This window comes from Cherax quadricarinatus, chromosome 17 (assembly GCF_038502225.1).
Source record: "Cherax quadricarinatus isolate ZL_2023a chromosome 17, ASM3850222v1, whole genome shotgun sequence".
In the NCBI taxonomy this organism is placed as follows: Eukaryota; Metazoa; Arthropoda; class Malacostraca; order Decapoda; family Parastacidae; genus Cherax; species Cherax quadricarinatus.
The window spans coordinates 1,247,467-1,263,413 of NC_091308.1; the positions used below are offsets into that span (position 1 = coordinate 1,247,467).

General features: G+C 41.2%; 1 protein-coding gene across 8 annotated transcripts in view; it reads left to right on the forward strand.

Moving 5' to 3' along the window:
• SNF4Agamma (SNF4/AMP-activated protein kinase gamma subunit) overlaps positions 1-15,947 on the forward strand; it is a 998,728-nt gene that overhangs the window by 887,297 nt on the left and 95,484 nt on the right. For all 8 annotated transcript variants that reach the window (XM_070085706.1, XM_053773265.2, XM_053773263.2 and 5 more), the window contains one exon: positions 6,371-6,419. In XM_070085706.1, coding sequence (XP_069941807.1) covers positions 6,371-6,419 — 49 coding nt within the window. The remainder of the gene's footprint in view (positions 1-6,370; positions 6,420-15,947) is intronic.

A 15,947-nucleotide genomic window follows, 5' to 3' on the forward strand; every position in this document is an offset into this window, starting at 1 on the left:
GGAACTCCAAGATCTCCCAATTCTCAAGGTAGACACTTATGTTCTTCCTGCCTGCAGGCGAAGACGATACCCTTACAATGTGGCTCGTTTAACTTTTGACAGCCATGAACTCCCATCCTCTGTTTATGTAGCAGGACATCAGTTACAAGTTCGGAAGGTGATCCCTACACCGCAACAGTGTAGGAATTGCTGGCGATTTGGCCAACCAGCAAAATATTGCAGATCTATAGCTGAATGCCCAGTCTATGGTGCCGATGACCATTCTAATACGTCTTGCAGTCGAACTCCCTCTTGCCTTAATTGTCATGAGGCTCACCCTTCGTACTCTTGCCGTTGCCAAGTCTTCTTAAATGAGCGGGAAATTCGTTGCCTCAAAGAGGCAGAAGGTCTCCCTTATGCTATGGCGGTTTCTCATCTCTGCCTCCAAGGGAGACTGCCCCGTGTTTCTTATTCTCGTGTTTCAAAGCATCCCCCCACTTCTGGGGTCACATCTTCTGCAGCCTCCTCTGCGGTTGCCAGTCCCATAGTCACTCCTGTATCTAATTCTTTTGCTGTCCTGGGCTTAGATGTCCCTACTTCAACTCCTCGGTCTATCCTCACTTCTTCGTGTCCTCCCTCACAAACCCCGGTATCGACAAGACCTTGTACGACACCACCTCCCAATTCTCCCTCTACTTCTCAGAGGCCCAAAAAATCTCCTTTAACCCCTCCTTCCCTTCATCCACCTCCACATTTTACCTTCCCGGTCTCTGTACCTGAGTCTTCCCCTTTCACTGGCTCTGTTACAAATGTGGAGGTTCATCCTCCTCCTCGTACTGTGCCTTCCTCCCCTGTCCCCTCCCAAGTTTCTTCCTCTTCTGCCACCTCCCAGGTTTCTGCCTCTTCTGTCCCCTCCCACACTTCTCCAGTTCCCTCCACCCTTTCCCCCCCCCCTACCTTGGTACAGTCCATTACAGCTCCTATCTTTACTCAAACTCTCCTCCTTCCATCTCCAATATTGTCTCCCATACGACGTCTCTGAACTCCGAAACACTTGAAGCAATCTCTGAATATATTGCAGAGACCAAACCATCAATGGACACTGATCCACCCTCTGTTCCTTCTCTTTCCTCTTCTCCATCTGCACAACTCCTTTCTTCACAACTCACCATTCCTTCGCTACTTGAACGTTTTCCTTTGCCACCGCATGTGGACTTTTCTAACCCTTCTAGTCCGTAGGTACCCTTACCTGCGGATTTCAGGTATCTTTATCGTTGCCAATCATGGCCTATTTACATTGGAATATTCACGGCCTCAGGGGTAATCGGGGTGAGCTTCAGATGTTGCTCTCCCAGTTTTCCCCTGTTGGTGTTTGTTTACAGGAACCAAAATTACACTCTGCCGTTATCTATCCTATCTCAGGCTATAATTTATTGTATTCTTCAGATCCTTTTCCTGATGGGACCTTTAATGAAAGTGCCCTTCTTCTACGCACTGATATTCCGTACCATCAGCTATTTGTTCGTACTTTGCTGCATTACACAGCAGCCCGTATCCACTTGCATAGGTGGTATACACTCTGTTCTTTGTATCTCTCTCCTTCTCGGGCATTATCTATCCCAGATATTGCCTTTCTTGTTTCACCATTACCGCCACCACTTCTGTTGCTTGGCGATTTTAATGGCCATCATTTCCTCTGGGGGGTCTCACTGCGATTCCCATGGTATTCAGTTAGAGGCTTTTCTTGCTACCCACCCCCTCTATGTTTTAAATACAGGTACTCACACCCATTTTGATCCTCGGACTCGTACTCTCTCTTGCATCGATCTCTCAGTCTGCTCTTCCTTCGCCACATTAGACTTCACCTGGTCTGTTCTCCCGGATTTACGTGACAGCGATCATTTCCCAATCATTCTTACTTCTCCTTCATATTCACCAACTCTTCGTAACCCACGCTAGCAATTTGATGAGGCAAATTGGAACCTTTACTCACAACTAACTGTTTTTAGTGAGGTTCCTTCTTCATCCTCCATTGATGAGCTTTTACACCTCTTCTCGTCCTCCGTTTTAACCGTAGCTTCTCATTCTATACCCCAAACTTCGGGCCGGCATTCTCAGAAATGCGTACCTTGGTGGTCTCCTGCTTGTGCTCGTGCAGTACATTTGAAATGCGCTGTGTGGGGCAGGTACCGGTACAATAGAGCCACGGAGAGACTTCTTGATTTTAAGCAGAAGTGTGCGATCGTTCGCCGTGTCATCGTGACGCTAAACGCACTTGCTGGCGAGATTGTCTCCACCATCACCTCTGATTCCTCTATGAGTGCAGTCTGGAAAGAAGTACGAAAACTGAGTGGTAAATATTCTCCAGACCCGGTTCCTGTTCTGTGGGTTGCCGGTGTTGATATAGCAAACCCACTAGATGTTGCCAATGAAATTGGCAATCATCTGGTCCGTATTTCTCAGGGGCTCCATCTATGCCCCTCGTTTCTTTCCTCAAAGTCTGCCAGAGATTTAGCATCCTTGGACTTTTCTTCTCTCAGAGAAGAGCTGTATAATGTGCCTTTTACACTTCAGGAACTGGAGGCAACACTCTCAGCTTGCTGATCATCGGCAGCTGGGCCCGACGACATTCATATTCGTATGCTACAACATTTACATCAGTCAGCCCTTGCAGTTCTATTACGCCTTTTCAATCTTATTTGGTCGCAAGGAGTTCTTCCACAGCTGTGGAAATCTGCCATTGTTCTCCCTTTTCGCAAACCGGGTACTACGGGACATGAAGCCTCCCACTATCGTCCCATTGCTCTTACCAGTGCAGTTTGCAAAGTGATGGAACGCCTGGCAAATAGATGTTTAGTGTGGCATTTAGAGAGACACAACAGTCTCTCCACTCGTCAATATGGCTTTCGTAAGGGCCGTTCTACCATAGACCCCTTACTACGCTGGGATACGTATGTTCGTAATGCCTTTGCGAATAACCACTCAGTTATTGCCATATTTTTCGACCTTGAGAAGGCATGTGACACAACTTGGAGGTATAATATTTTGGCCCAAGCCCACTCCTTAGGCTTTCGAGGCAATCTACCATCCGTCCTTAAGAACTTTTTAACCGAGAGACATTTCCGTGTTCGTGTTAATAATGTGCTCTCCCCGGACTTTATCCAAGCTGAAGGTGCCCCCCAGGGATGTGTTCTGAGCACAACACTTTTTCTCCTTGCTATAAATGATTTGGCCTCTAGTCTTCCATCCAATATTTGGTCATCACTTTATGTTGATGACTTCGCTATTGCGTGTGCAGGCGCTGACTGTCACCTCATTACAGTTTCTCTCCAACATGCGGTCGACCGTGTTTCCAATTAGGCCACCACACATGGGTTTAAATTTTCCAGTACCAAAACTCACCAAATTACTTTCACTAGACGCTCTGTCATCTCCGATCATCCTTTGTACCTCTATGGCTCCCGTATCCCTGAACATGATACAGTCAGGTTTCTAGGCCTCCTCTTTGACCGTAGGTTATCCTGGAAACCTCACATTACCTCTCTGAAGGTAACTTGTCACAGCCGGCTGAACCTTCTTAAAACCCTTGCTCATCTTTCATGGGGAGCTGATCGTCAGACTCTCCTTCGCCTACATTCCGCCCTCATTTTATCGAAACTTGATTATGGTGACCAGATCTATTCAGCGGCCTCTCCTGCTACTCTCTCTAGCCTTAACCCCATTCATCACCAAGGATTACGTTTATGCCTTGGTGCTTTTCGCTCTTCCCCTGTTGAGAGTCTCTATGCAGAAGCGAATGTTCCATCCTTATCCGATCGCCGTGATACCCACTGCCTTTGCTACTATGTATGCTCTCATGATCTCCGCAATCCTTCCATTTATAGAATGGTCACCGATATTAGTAGGCATTCTTTATTGTTCGCCGCCCCTGTTTGCTCCGTCCCTTCTCCCTTTGCCTACATTCGCTCTTGTCTTCTCTTCAATTACCACCTCTCTATGTTCATGTAGCATCTCATTTTTCCCTACCCATCCCTGGGAAGTTCCAGCTGTTCAAGTCTGTTCTTTCTCACTCCCTTGCTCGAAAGCCCAACTGTCTACGGTAGCTTCCCGCTCTTTTTGTTGACCACTTCCACTCTCATTCTCATGCCATTGCAGTGTACACAGATGGCTCTAAGTCTTCTGACGGCATAGGATTTGCAGCAGTGTTTCCGGGCAGCGTCGTACGAGGGCATTTACTATCTTCGGCTAGTATCTTTACTGCTGAATTGTATGCCATTCTTGCAGCACTTATCCGTATTGCATCTATGCCTATGTCATCATTTGTGGTTGTCTCAGACTCCCTTAGTGCTTTACAGGCTATACAGAAATTTGATACACCTCGCCCCTTAGTCCTCCGTATCCAACTTCGACTACGCCACATCTCTTCCAAGCATAAAGATAGTTTTTTGTTGGGTCCCTGGTCATGTTGACGTACAGGGCAATGAACAGGCAGACACTGTTGAACGGTCAGCAGTACATGACCTATCAATTTCATATAGAGGTGTTCCATTTACGGACTATTTTGCTGCAATAGCTACCCACCTTCACACCCGTTAGCAACAACGTTGGTCTACTCTGCTCGGTAACAAACTTCAATCTATTAAACCGAGTATAGGTTACTGGCCATCTTGTCACCAGTGTCGAGGTTGGGAGACTACTCTCTCCCGTCTTCGCATTGGCCATACTCGTCTTACTCATTGTTATCTCATGGAGAGGCGCCCTGCTCCTCTCTGTGAGAATTGTCAGGTTCCATTATTGGATAGCCACATTCTATTAGACTGCCTACTTTATCAACAAGCACGCAGAATATACCTCCGTCATCTTCGCTCCGCTGCTCTCTCTTTACCTTCCCTTCTCGCTGATGGACCCACCTTTCATCCGGACTCTCTCATTGACTTTTTGACAACAACTGACTTATTTCACAAACTCTGATGATACCTTCAGCCCTTTCTACCTCAATCTCTTGCTGCCCTCTACCCCCGCACTATCCCCTGCCCCGCTGTTTTCTGTAACCTACTGATCATCCCTTCCCTCTTCTACCGCCCAATACCCTCGCTTCCTTCCCTACCCTGCAGCGCTGTATAGCCCTTGTGGCTTACCGCTTCTTTTTTATTATAATAATAGGCACAAATTTACTGCTCACGTCTTATCTGAGTGAGCTGAGCTTGTGGTGTAGTACTATGGCACAGATAGTGACCTTAAAGCTATAGTACTATGACAGTGAAAGGGTTAAAAGTAAAAAAAAAAAAAAAAAAAAGACTACAGCAATTTCTGCTTTACAGTGGTAGCCTGGAACTTAACCTGCCATATAAGCGGTGCCCAAAGAGAAAAATGCTTTCACCATCATTCACATATCATCACTGTCTTTGCAGAGGTGCCCAGATATGAGTTTAGATGTCACTCCAAACAGCCAATATCCCAAACCCCTCCTTTAAACCCTTGAGGGTCCAGACCCCTAATCTGAAAATTCTCCACAGGGTCCAGACCCCTAATCTGAAAATTCTCCACAGGGTCCAAGAATTTAAAAGAAAAAAAATTATTATTTTTTCTTATGAATTGGTAGAAAATCTTTTTCTGAAGGTAATAAAACAAAAAGTATGAAATTTGATGAAAACTTCATGTCAGAGCCATTTAATTTTGGCCAGGTGCTCATTTTCTTTTGATTTAATGCAAGACCTTTAAATTGAAAACTAGTTATAGGATTTTGTTTAGAATGTGATTTGATTTTCCATGCCCAAATCTCTCCTTTTTCTTAGTGATTTCACATCAATGCCAGTACAAGCCAGTTTCAATTGATAGAGATTGTTGAAACATCTAGTGCTGAGCTTGGATGATTAGGCAAGACTTCAGTTTATAATGCATAGCAGTTTAGTGGTAGAAATGGGGCCATTACATAAAAGCAAATTAGCACAAAGTGAGGGGAAACCTGTCACAGAAAAAAAGTAAAAATGCGCAGAAATGTCTACGGAGCCAGCACCAGCTAAGCAGAAGTGAAACTGGGAACTGCAAATGACAGCAGCAGTAGCTGCTGTTTCTCTGGAGTCAAAATTATTTACTGTACAGTTTGTGATTTCAATGATTTGGATATATCCAGAGAGGGGAATCTTGGACCATTTAATAAATTTTGAGTTTTCTTAAATCTAGAGATCAAATTTTTAATCTTCCTATAAAGTTTTGTAAATCATATTTAAATAAAATTAAACCTTATTGGTTTATATCATATGTCAACTCATGTTATCTATTAAGTATGTACTATTGTAATACAGTACAGTATATTTTAAGTTGTCACTACTTTATTATTAATACACATAAGTCGGTGATAGACAAATAACGAGTGTTATCTGGGTTTCAGCTACCGTATGCTGACCCCTTCCTGGAAAACATCAGCAGGAGTGACTTAGGTAAGTGCAAACAATTAATGCTCCTCCCATTACTGAGGTTACTTTCTGCTATTTTTTCATCTTAAAAAGCTAAAAGATAGTGTTGCAGCATGAATGCTGGAGGTTTCTCTAGACAAGACAACTGTATTTGCCTAGTTTTTTTTTTTTTTTTTGCAAGGGTTAACCCTTAAACTGTCCAAACGTAGGTCTACGTTTTCACTGCCAGTGCTCTGAATATTTTGATTTTTTTTTTAATTAAAGAGGATAATTTTGTGTGTCATAAATATATATAAAAAAATTACGATCAATACTTAGCGAGATATAAGACCGCAAAGTTGGCGCTGGATGCTCACCTGACAGCAACATTGAGTTCTGCCGCTTGCAGAAGTGTTGCCGATATACCTTTTTTTCTCATTTTTATTTTAGTTTATATAATTTTTAATTACAATTTATAATAGCTCTTGTAATTTCACAGCCAATCTTTGTTCCGACACTAATATTAGGAGGAAATGGTGTGGTGATACCGACAAGATGTGGAAAAAGACACTTGTGTACAGTTCAGGACATTTATTAAAGGAAACGTTTCACCACGAGTGGCTTCTTCAGTCCTATTAGGATTGAAGAAGCCACTCGTGGCGAAACGTTTCCTTTAATAAATGTCCTGAACTGTACATAAGTGTCTTTTTCCACTAATATTAGGTACTGAAATACTCAAATAGTTACAAACACACTGACATGTGAATATTTTCAACTGCCTTGGTCATTTACTATTGTCTAAAAATATATACAAAGTATTTATAGGTCCCAGCAATGTTTTTGACATGCATCTTTGTCTGCCTGTACATGTCTGTCTTTCTGTCTGCCTGTGTGTGTGTGTGTGTGTGTGTGTGTGTGTTTTTCTGTTTGCCTGTGTGTGTCTGTCTTTCCATCTGCTTGTCTCTGTGTCTCAGAGAGCGGCTCATAAACCAGCAGGTATTACACATGCTGCAGAGTCGTCATTTTTGATTCCTGATCAAGTGAAAATGCATATTACTTGCCAGTCATTCTTATTATGCCTTATATTTACAAGCACTGTATAGCACTTTGCCTGAGATTTTTGGGGTTATCCTAAGTAATTTACACTATGTATAATTGTACTTATGTGTACTTGTGAGAGACAGAGATAGACACAGAGATATAGACAGACAGAAATAATAATAATAATAATATCTTTATTAAGTACATGTAAATGGTATACAGGCCTAGCTGACATCAGTGACATACTACTACAGTGGTACCCTGAGTTTCGAACTGCTCCCAACTCTACCAGTTATGTAAGTGTGTTATTGTAAGTGCTTTTCTAAGTGTATTTTTGGGGGTCTGAAATGGACTAATCTAATTTACATTATTCCTCATGGGAACAAATTCATTTGGTAATGGCACTCGAACAGCCTTTTGGAAAGAAGAAAGTTCAAAACTCGGGGTACTACTGTATATAGAAAGCCACTTGTTATGCTGAGCATTTCGGGCAAACTAGGTCAGTGTCCCAGGATAAGACCCACACCAGTCCACTAACACCCAGGTACCCATTGACTGATGGGTGAACATTGGCAACAAGTGTAAAGAAACACGCCCAGTGTTTCTACCCTGGCTGTGAATCGAACCCAGACCTTCGCCATGTGAAGCGAGAGCTTTTAGCCACCAGGCCACCAGATACAGACAAACAGCCAAAGTCAGCCAGCCTGCCAAATACGTATTACAGTGGTACCCCGAGTTTCGAACTGCTCCCAACTCAACCAGTTATGTAAGTGTAATATTGTAAGCGCTTTTGTAAGTGTATTTTTGGGGGTCTGAAATAGACTAATCTAATTTACATTATTCCTTATGGGAACAGATTCGTTCGGTAACGGCACTCAAACAGCCTTCTGGAACAAAGAAAGTTCGAAACTCGGGGTACCACTGTACACAGGTTCCAGAATTGTTTCTCATTACTTAGGGCATAGGTTATTGGACGTTCTGGCAGGATGACACTACCAATGGTATCGAAAATGATAGGATATTGCACAAATGTTGCACATGGGTTATTATCGAGGTTTTTGATATTTCCTCGGCCACTTGTGGCCACATACATCTCAAAACCACTAAACTCTGGGTCAACATCACTTTCCTCTTAAAAGGGGAATGATAATATGACATGACATCAGTGAATCCCGGGTGTTTGCCATGCTGTTTACTCTAGCTGGCGCTCAATTGAACTGGTGCTCATACAAGGTACAGAGTGGTCCCAGATTTTTTTAATACTGCACACACTGAGTGTTAAGACCCATTCTTTACTGACCAGGCATCTTGAACCAATCGTGCCAGATTTGGAGGCAGGAAAAATAAAACATTGATCTATGTTTGGAGCGCTAGCTGTACTAACGTAGATCTACATTTGGACAGCTAAGGGGTTAAATAATAGCTCCTGGCCTTATCTCTGAACTCTTATCATTGACTTCTTATTTCCAGGGCTTTATCACTAGAGATTTCATATCCATGGCTTGTTAACATATGCTGTCATGATGTGTATGTGTGTCCTTAAATGACTTTTTATATTCCCTTGCCTCTCTTCTATTTGAATTGAATTGATTGCTTTAATGCAGTGCTCCTTTTTCCTGTCTTTAAATCACCGCTGCCATTGCTGCTGCATTATTATTATTATTGTCTTACTACACTCCACGCTTGGACTCTTCTGTCACTACCCCTACCTACTACAACCACCGCCTTCATTTTGTTATTACTTTTTTGCTCCCATCCCCACTTTCCTCTTGTATATACACTGGCTCCCTACCTTCGTGCACCTGTGTGACTAGTTAATGATCCAGGTTTGACCGAAACATTGTCATAAGTTTCTCCTACATGCGGGTTATTTGTGTATTGTTCTAGTCATGGGTATTGTACCTTTTTATTCTTTTAGATTTGTAAATGTTATGATATTTAGATTTAACCCTTTGACTGTTTCGGTCGTATATAGTATACGTCTTACGAGGTACCGTGTTTGACGTATACATATACACTCATAAATTCTAGCGGCTTCAAATCAAGCAGGAGAAAGCTGGTAGGCCCACATGTTAGAGAATGGGTCTGTGTGGTCAGTGTGCACCATATAAAAAAAATCCTGGAGCACGCAGTACATAATGAGAAAAAAAAAACTCTGACCATTTTTTTTTTTAATTAAAATGCCTACTTTGTGGTCTATTTTTGTATGGTATTTATGGTTGTATTCTCGTTTTCTTGGTCTCATTTGATAGAATGGAAAACATATTATAGAAATAGAGGTGATTTGGTTGGTTTTACTATGAAAAGAACCTTGAAATGGAGCTCAAAGTAGGGGAAATGTTTGATTTTTGCCAATGTTCAAAAGTAAACAAATGATGTCATTGTCCAATAAATGTCCAAGTAGGCATTCTGATATGCAGTCATGAATGGGTTGACATTATTTGTACAATTATTACAGTATTGCAGTAGTCTGCATAACAGTAAATCTTCTACTTTTTGTTTGAATAAAAATTTAAAATAGAAAGCAAGAGTAATGTCAGAGGGGCCTGGAGATGTGACTGATGAACAAAGAAAATGTTATTTTACAGCCAGGAATGTCTGCATTGTTCATTCTGGACCTTACTTTGAAATTGTCATATTTCTTAATTTTCGTGAAATTGGCCAAATTGCAAATTTTTGACCACATTATTGGGTAGTTAAAATCTGTAAATGGGCAGTTTCTTGTACTCGGTCGATAGAAAAAATGAAGTTCTAAAGAAATAGCTATGAGTTTGGTCGACTGGAATAGTGGAATTAGCCGAAAATAGGGCTCAAAGTGGGCGAAATCGCCGATTTGTAAATATCGCCGAGGTCGCTAACTTCGCGAGAGCATAATTCCGTCAGCTTTCCATCATTTTTTTTTTTTTTTGGTGTCATTACAATCGGGAAAAGATTCTCTATCATTTCATAAGTTTTTTTTTTTTTTAAATTTTGTGACACCAGGAAACACCTCAGGATTGGGGGTTGTGACAGTCAAGGGGTTAAAGATTTTTCTTAAACAAACCAGATCTATTTGATCCCCTAAATGAAATGCTTTTTATAAAAGAAATTTACTTGTATGTCTAAATAAGAGAACATGGTTAGATAAAAGGTAAATTGTATATTCAGCAACAATATCCCTTAATTAGAAAATACTAAATTAGTTTTTTGGGAAAAGCTTCATGATTTTTATTGTTTTGTTTATCATTTGATTTCATCCAAGTATTTTTATTATTTATAATCTTAGTACAGTATATGAAAACGTGTTAGGAAAAAAGTTTCATTGAGATGGCCAACGAACAAACAAATTTAAAACAAAAAAAATTGGAATTGACGACAGTGATTTTGACATTGACAAATATTAGCAATGACATAATAGGTATTTTGGTCACTGATAAATGATAAAGCAATGCCAAATCTGTTTTTAGGCTCTGAGAAATTTGTAACTTACTTTATTTTCACTTCTAAAAAAAAATAAAGTAGGCATGGTGTGGCCATTTTTATAAAATATATGTATCTGCCCTTTCCCACAGATGAAAAAATGGAACTACAGTGGTCCCTCGTTTATCATCCTTAATCCGTACCTGGAAGTGGGACTATTATCGAAATAGACGATTTTTTGAATAAATTTTCCCCATAAGAAATAATGTAAATACAGTTAATCCGTTCCTGATACCCAGAAGTATTAAAACAAAAAATTTTTTTACATGAAATATAGATGTAGTACATAAACAATACAATGGGACATGATGAATGAAACATTAACAGTATAACACTTACCTTTATGGGCGAATCTTCTTAGTGTATGGAAGACTGGAGGAGGAGAGAGACCGAATTACTGTTTGGAAGGGGAATCCCCTTCCATCAACACCTCAGGTACCAAGTGCTTTTCTGGGGTTACTTCTCTTCTCTGTTTCTTAATGCCACTAAGACCAGCTTGAGAGTCACTGGAGTCCTGTCTCGCAAAAAAACTGTCCAGAGAGCTCTGTTTCTGGCGTGTCTTTAAAACTTCCTTAAAATGGGCCAAGACTCTTGTCACTGTACAAGTTGCCGATATGGCTTGCAACATCCCTCTCAGGGTGATGTTTCTCTATAAATCTTTTCATCCTACCCCACATTCCAAAAATCTCCTTAATTACTGAAGAAGGCACCTTCTTCCATCTCTCTTCCTCCTCCTCTGCAGCAAGATTCTGAGCTGTGATCTGTTGCTCTTCCTGCTGAAGCTCTTGCAGCTCCTCAGTGGTTAGCTCTTCTTTGTGGTCCTCCACCAACTCTTCCGCATCCTCCAAACTCACATCCTACCCTATGGAACTCCCCAATGCCACAATTGAGTTCACAACTGACATTGGCTCATCAGGGGGCCACCTCAAACCCTTCAAAATCCCTCTTGTGGACACAATTTGGCCACAAGTTTCTCCAAGCAGAGTTCAAAGTCCTGGTAGTCACTCCCTCCCAAGCCTTACCTATAAGGTTTATGCAATGGAGAATACTGAAGTGTTCTTTCCAAAAATCTCTTAGGGTCAAGTGAGTGTCTGAGGTCACATTAAAGTACCTCTCAAACATTGCTTTGGTGTAGAGTTTTTTAAAGTTTGAAATGGCCTGCTAGTCCATGGGCTGGAGGAGAGGAGTGGTATTCGGGGGCAAGAACTTAACTGTGATGAACCCAAACTCCTTCAGAATTAGGTCATCCAAGTTTGGAGGATGAGCAGGTGCATTGTCCATTACTAGGAGGCACTTGAGATCCAATTTCTTTTCCAGGAGGTAATTCTTCATACTAGGGCCAAATACTTCATTGAACCACTCGACGAAAATTTCCCTTGTGACCCATGCCTTATTATTAGATCTCCAAAACACACACAATTTACTCTTCATAACATTGTTTTTCTTGAACACACTGGGATTTTCAGAATGGTACACTAGTAACGGCATCACTTTGAAATCCCCACTAGCATTAGCACAGAACATGAGCGTCAGCCTGTCTTTCATAGGCTTGTGTCCTGGCAGTGCCTTTTTCTCCTGAGTAATGTAGGTCCTCTTTGGCATTTTCTTCCAAAAGAGGCCTGTTTCGTCACAATTGAACACTTGTTCAGGTTTCAGTCCTTCAGCCTCTATGTACTCCTTGAATTCCTGCACACATTTTTCAGCCGCTTTTTGGTCCAAACTGGCAGCCTCACCATGCCTTATCACACTGTGTATGCCAGTACGCTTCTTAAATCTCTCAAACCAGCCTTTGCTGGCCTGAAATTCACTCGCATCACCATTAGTTGCAGGCAATTTCCTTAACAAATTGTCATGCAACTGCCTAGCCTTTTCACAAATAATCGACGTCATAAGACTATCTCCTGCTAATTGTTTCTCGTTTATCCACACCATTAATAACTTCTCAACATCTTTTAGTACTGGTGATCTCATTTTTTGTCAGCATATTTACCCTCTTTGCAACAGCAGCTTCCTTGATTTCCTTTTTCTTGGCCACGATGGAAGATATGGTTGTACGGGATTTGTTATACATCCTGGCCAGTTCGCCCACACGTACGCCACTTTCATATTGTTCAGTGATATTTTTCTTAAATTCAATCGTATTTCTCACCTTTACCAAAGGCTTGGCACTAGGAGCTTTCTTTGGAGCCTTGGTAGCTTATTTAGCACTTGCAAGCACTAAAATGAATGGAATATTATGAAATATTTCATATGAGCAAGTGAGGGGACCGTCACTCGCTGGTAAACAATGGCACACTGGCTGGGAAGGGAGGCCGAGGCGGCTCAGAGCTGAGAGTACGCGTCCAGGACGAAAGATGATTTGCGAGTCAACGGACCATTTGCGAGCCAATGTTTGGACGAAGTAACGCGACGATTTCCGAAAAGGTCGACCATCGAGCCGGACTATTATCGAGGGACCACTGTACAGTGGAGCCCCGCTTTACGATATTATTTCATTCCAGAAGTATGTTCAGGTGCCAGTACTGACCGAATTTGTTCCCATAAGGAATATTGTGAATTAGATTAGTCCATTTCAGACCCCCAAACATACACATACAAACACACTTACATAAATACACTTACATAATTGGTCGCATTGGGAGCTGATCGTAAACCGGGGGTCCACTGTATTATCAATATTCCTTCCTGTGCTGGTAAAACATTTTGTTTTAAATATTTATTTTGAAAATAGTTATGATTGATTCATTAATATTAGGTCATGGTCAGTAAATAGGTAAATGACCTGCTTTCAAGATATTCCAGGTTTCCCTTCCAATCCTATTACTTGAGTACAAATATGCATTGGGGGGGGGGGGTGTTGAGTGTGAAAGTATTTATGACTAAAGGAAAGGAGTATTTTCTTGAAGTTACCCTAAGTAATATCTTCTGAACCAGAGAGCATGACACATTTCACTTACACATCTCCATTACAGTGCAGGTTTGCTACACCTTGCAATTTGTTGTTTTTTTCTATATGGTTGTATTATGTATTATTACAATTTTTATTTACTTTTGCAAAACATTTCATAGGTGAATTAATAAAAATGTCAGTAATAGCATAAATATACATATTTTTTAACATACCTTTGAGAGTGCTTCTTAATATGATAACTGTATGATCAGTGAAAGAGATTCTCCACTCAGCCCTTCCCAGGGCAAAACGCCACCCACTTTGTAACAGTGCCATATGGTGATCTTAATGAATTAGGTGAAAGTGTATAAACTAAGGGAGGAGGAAGTTCGGGGGAGATATAAGCGACTGTTGGCAGAAAGGTGAGCTAGTGCAAAGATGAGTAGTGGGGGGGTTGAAGAGGGTTGAAATAGTTTTAAAAATGCAGTATTAGAATGTGGGCCAGAAGTTTGTGGCTATAGGAGGGTGGGGGCAGGTGGAAAGAGGAGTGATTGGTGGAATGATGAAGTAAAGGGTGTGATAAAAGAGAAAAAGTTAGCTTATGAGAGTTTTACAAAGCAGAAGTGTTATAAGAAAAGCAGAATATATGGACAGTAAAAGAAAGGTGAAGAGAGTGGTGAGAGAGTGCAAAAGGAGAGCAGATGATAGAGTGGGAGAGGCACTGTCAAGAAATTTTAATGAAAATAAGAAAAAATTTTGGAGTGAGTTAAACAAGTTAAGAAAGCCTAGGGAAAGTATGGATTTGTCAGTTAAAAATAGAGTAGGGGAGTTAGTAGATGGGGAGAGGGAGGTATTAGGTAGATGGCGAGAATATTTTGAGGAACTTTTAAATGTTGAGGAAGAAAGGGAGGTGGTAATTTCATGCACTGGCCAGGGAGGTATACCATCTTTTAGGAGTGAAGAAGAGCAGAATGTAAGTGTGGGGGAGGTACGCGAGGCATTACGTAGAATGAAAGGGGGTAAAGCAGCTGGAACTGATGGGATCATGACAGAAATGTTAAAAGCAGGGGGGGATATAGTGTTGGAGTGGTTGGTACTTTTGTTTAATAAATGTATGAAAGAGGGGAAGGTACCTAGGGATTGGCGGAGAGCATGTATAGTCCCTTTATATAAAGGGAGAGGGGACAAAAGAGATTGTAAAAATTATAGAGGAATAAGTTAGTGAGTATACCAGGAAAAGTGTACGGTAGGGTTATAATTGAAAGAATTAGAGGTAAGACAGAATGTAGAATTGCGGATGAGCAAGGAGGTTTCAGAGTGGGTAGGGGATGTGTAGATCAAGTGTTTACATTGAAGCATACATGTGAACAGTATTTAGATAAAGGTAGGTAAGTTTTTATTGCATTTATGGATTTAGAAAAGGCATATGATAGAGTGGATAGAGGAGCAATGTGGCAGATGTTGCAAGTTTATGGAATAGGTGGTAAGTTACTAAATGCTGTAAAGAGCTTTTATGAGGATAGTGAGGCTCAGGTTAGGGTGTGTAGAAGAGAGGGAGACTGCTTCCCGGTAAAAGTAGGTCTTAGACAGGGATGTGTAATGTCACCATGGTTGTTTAATATATTTATAGATGGGGTTGTAAAAGAAGTAAATGCTAGGGTGTTCGGGAGAGGGGTGGGATTAAATTATGGGGAATCAAATTCAAAATGGGAATTGACACAGTTACTTTTTGCTGATGATACTGTGCTTATGGGAGATTCTAAAGAAAAATTGCAAAGGTTAGTGGATGAGTTTGAGAATGTGTGTAAAGGTAGAAAGTTGAAAGTGAACATAGAAAAGAGTAAGGTGATGAGGGTATCAAATGATTTAGATAAAGAAAAATTGGATATCAAATTGGGGAGGAGGAGTATGGAAGAAGTGAATGTTTTCAGATACTTGGGAATTGACGTGTCGGCGGATGGATTTATGAAGGATGAGGTTAATCATAGAATTGATGAGGGAAAAAAGGCGAGTGGTGCGTTGAGGTATATGTGGAGTCAAAAAACGTTATCTATGGAGGCAAAGAAGGGAATGTATGAAAGTATAGTAGTACCAACACTCTTATATGGATGTGAAGCTTGGGTGGTAAATGCAGCAGCGAGGAGACGGTTGGAGGCAGTGGAGATGTCCTGTCTAAGGGCAAT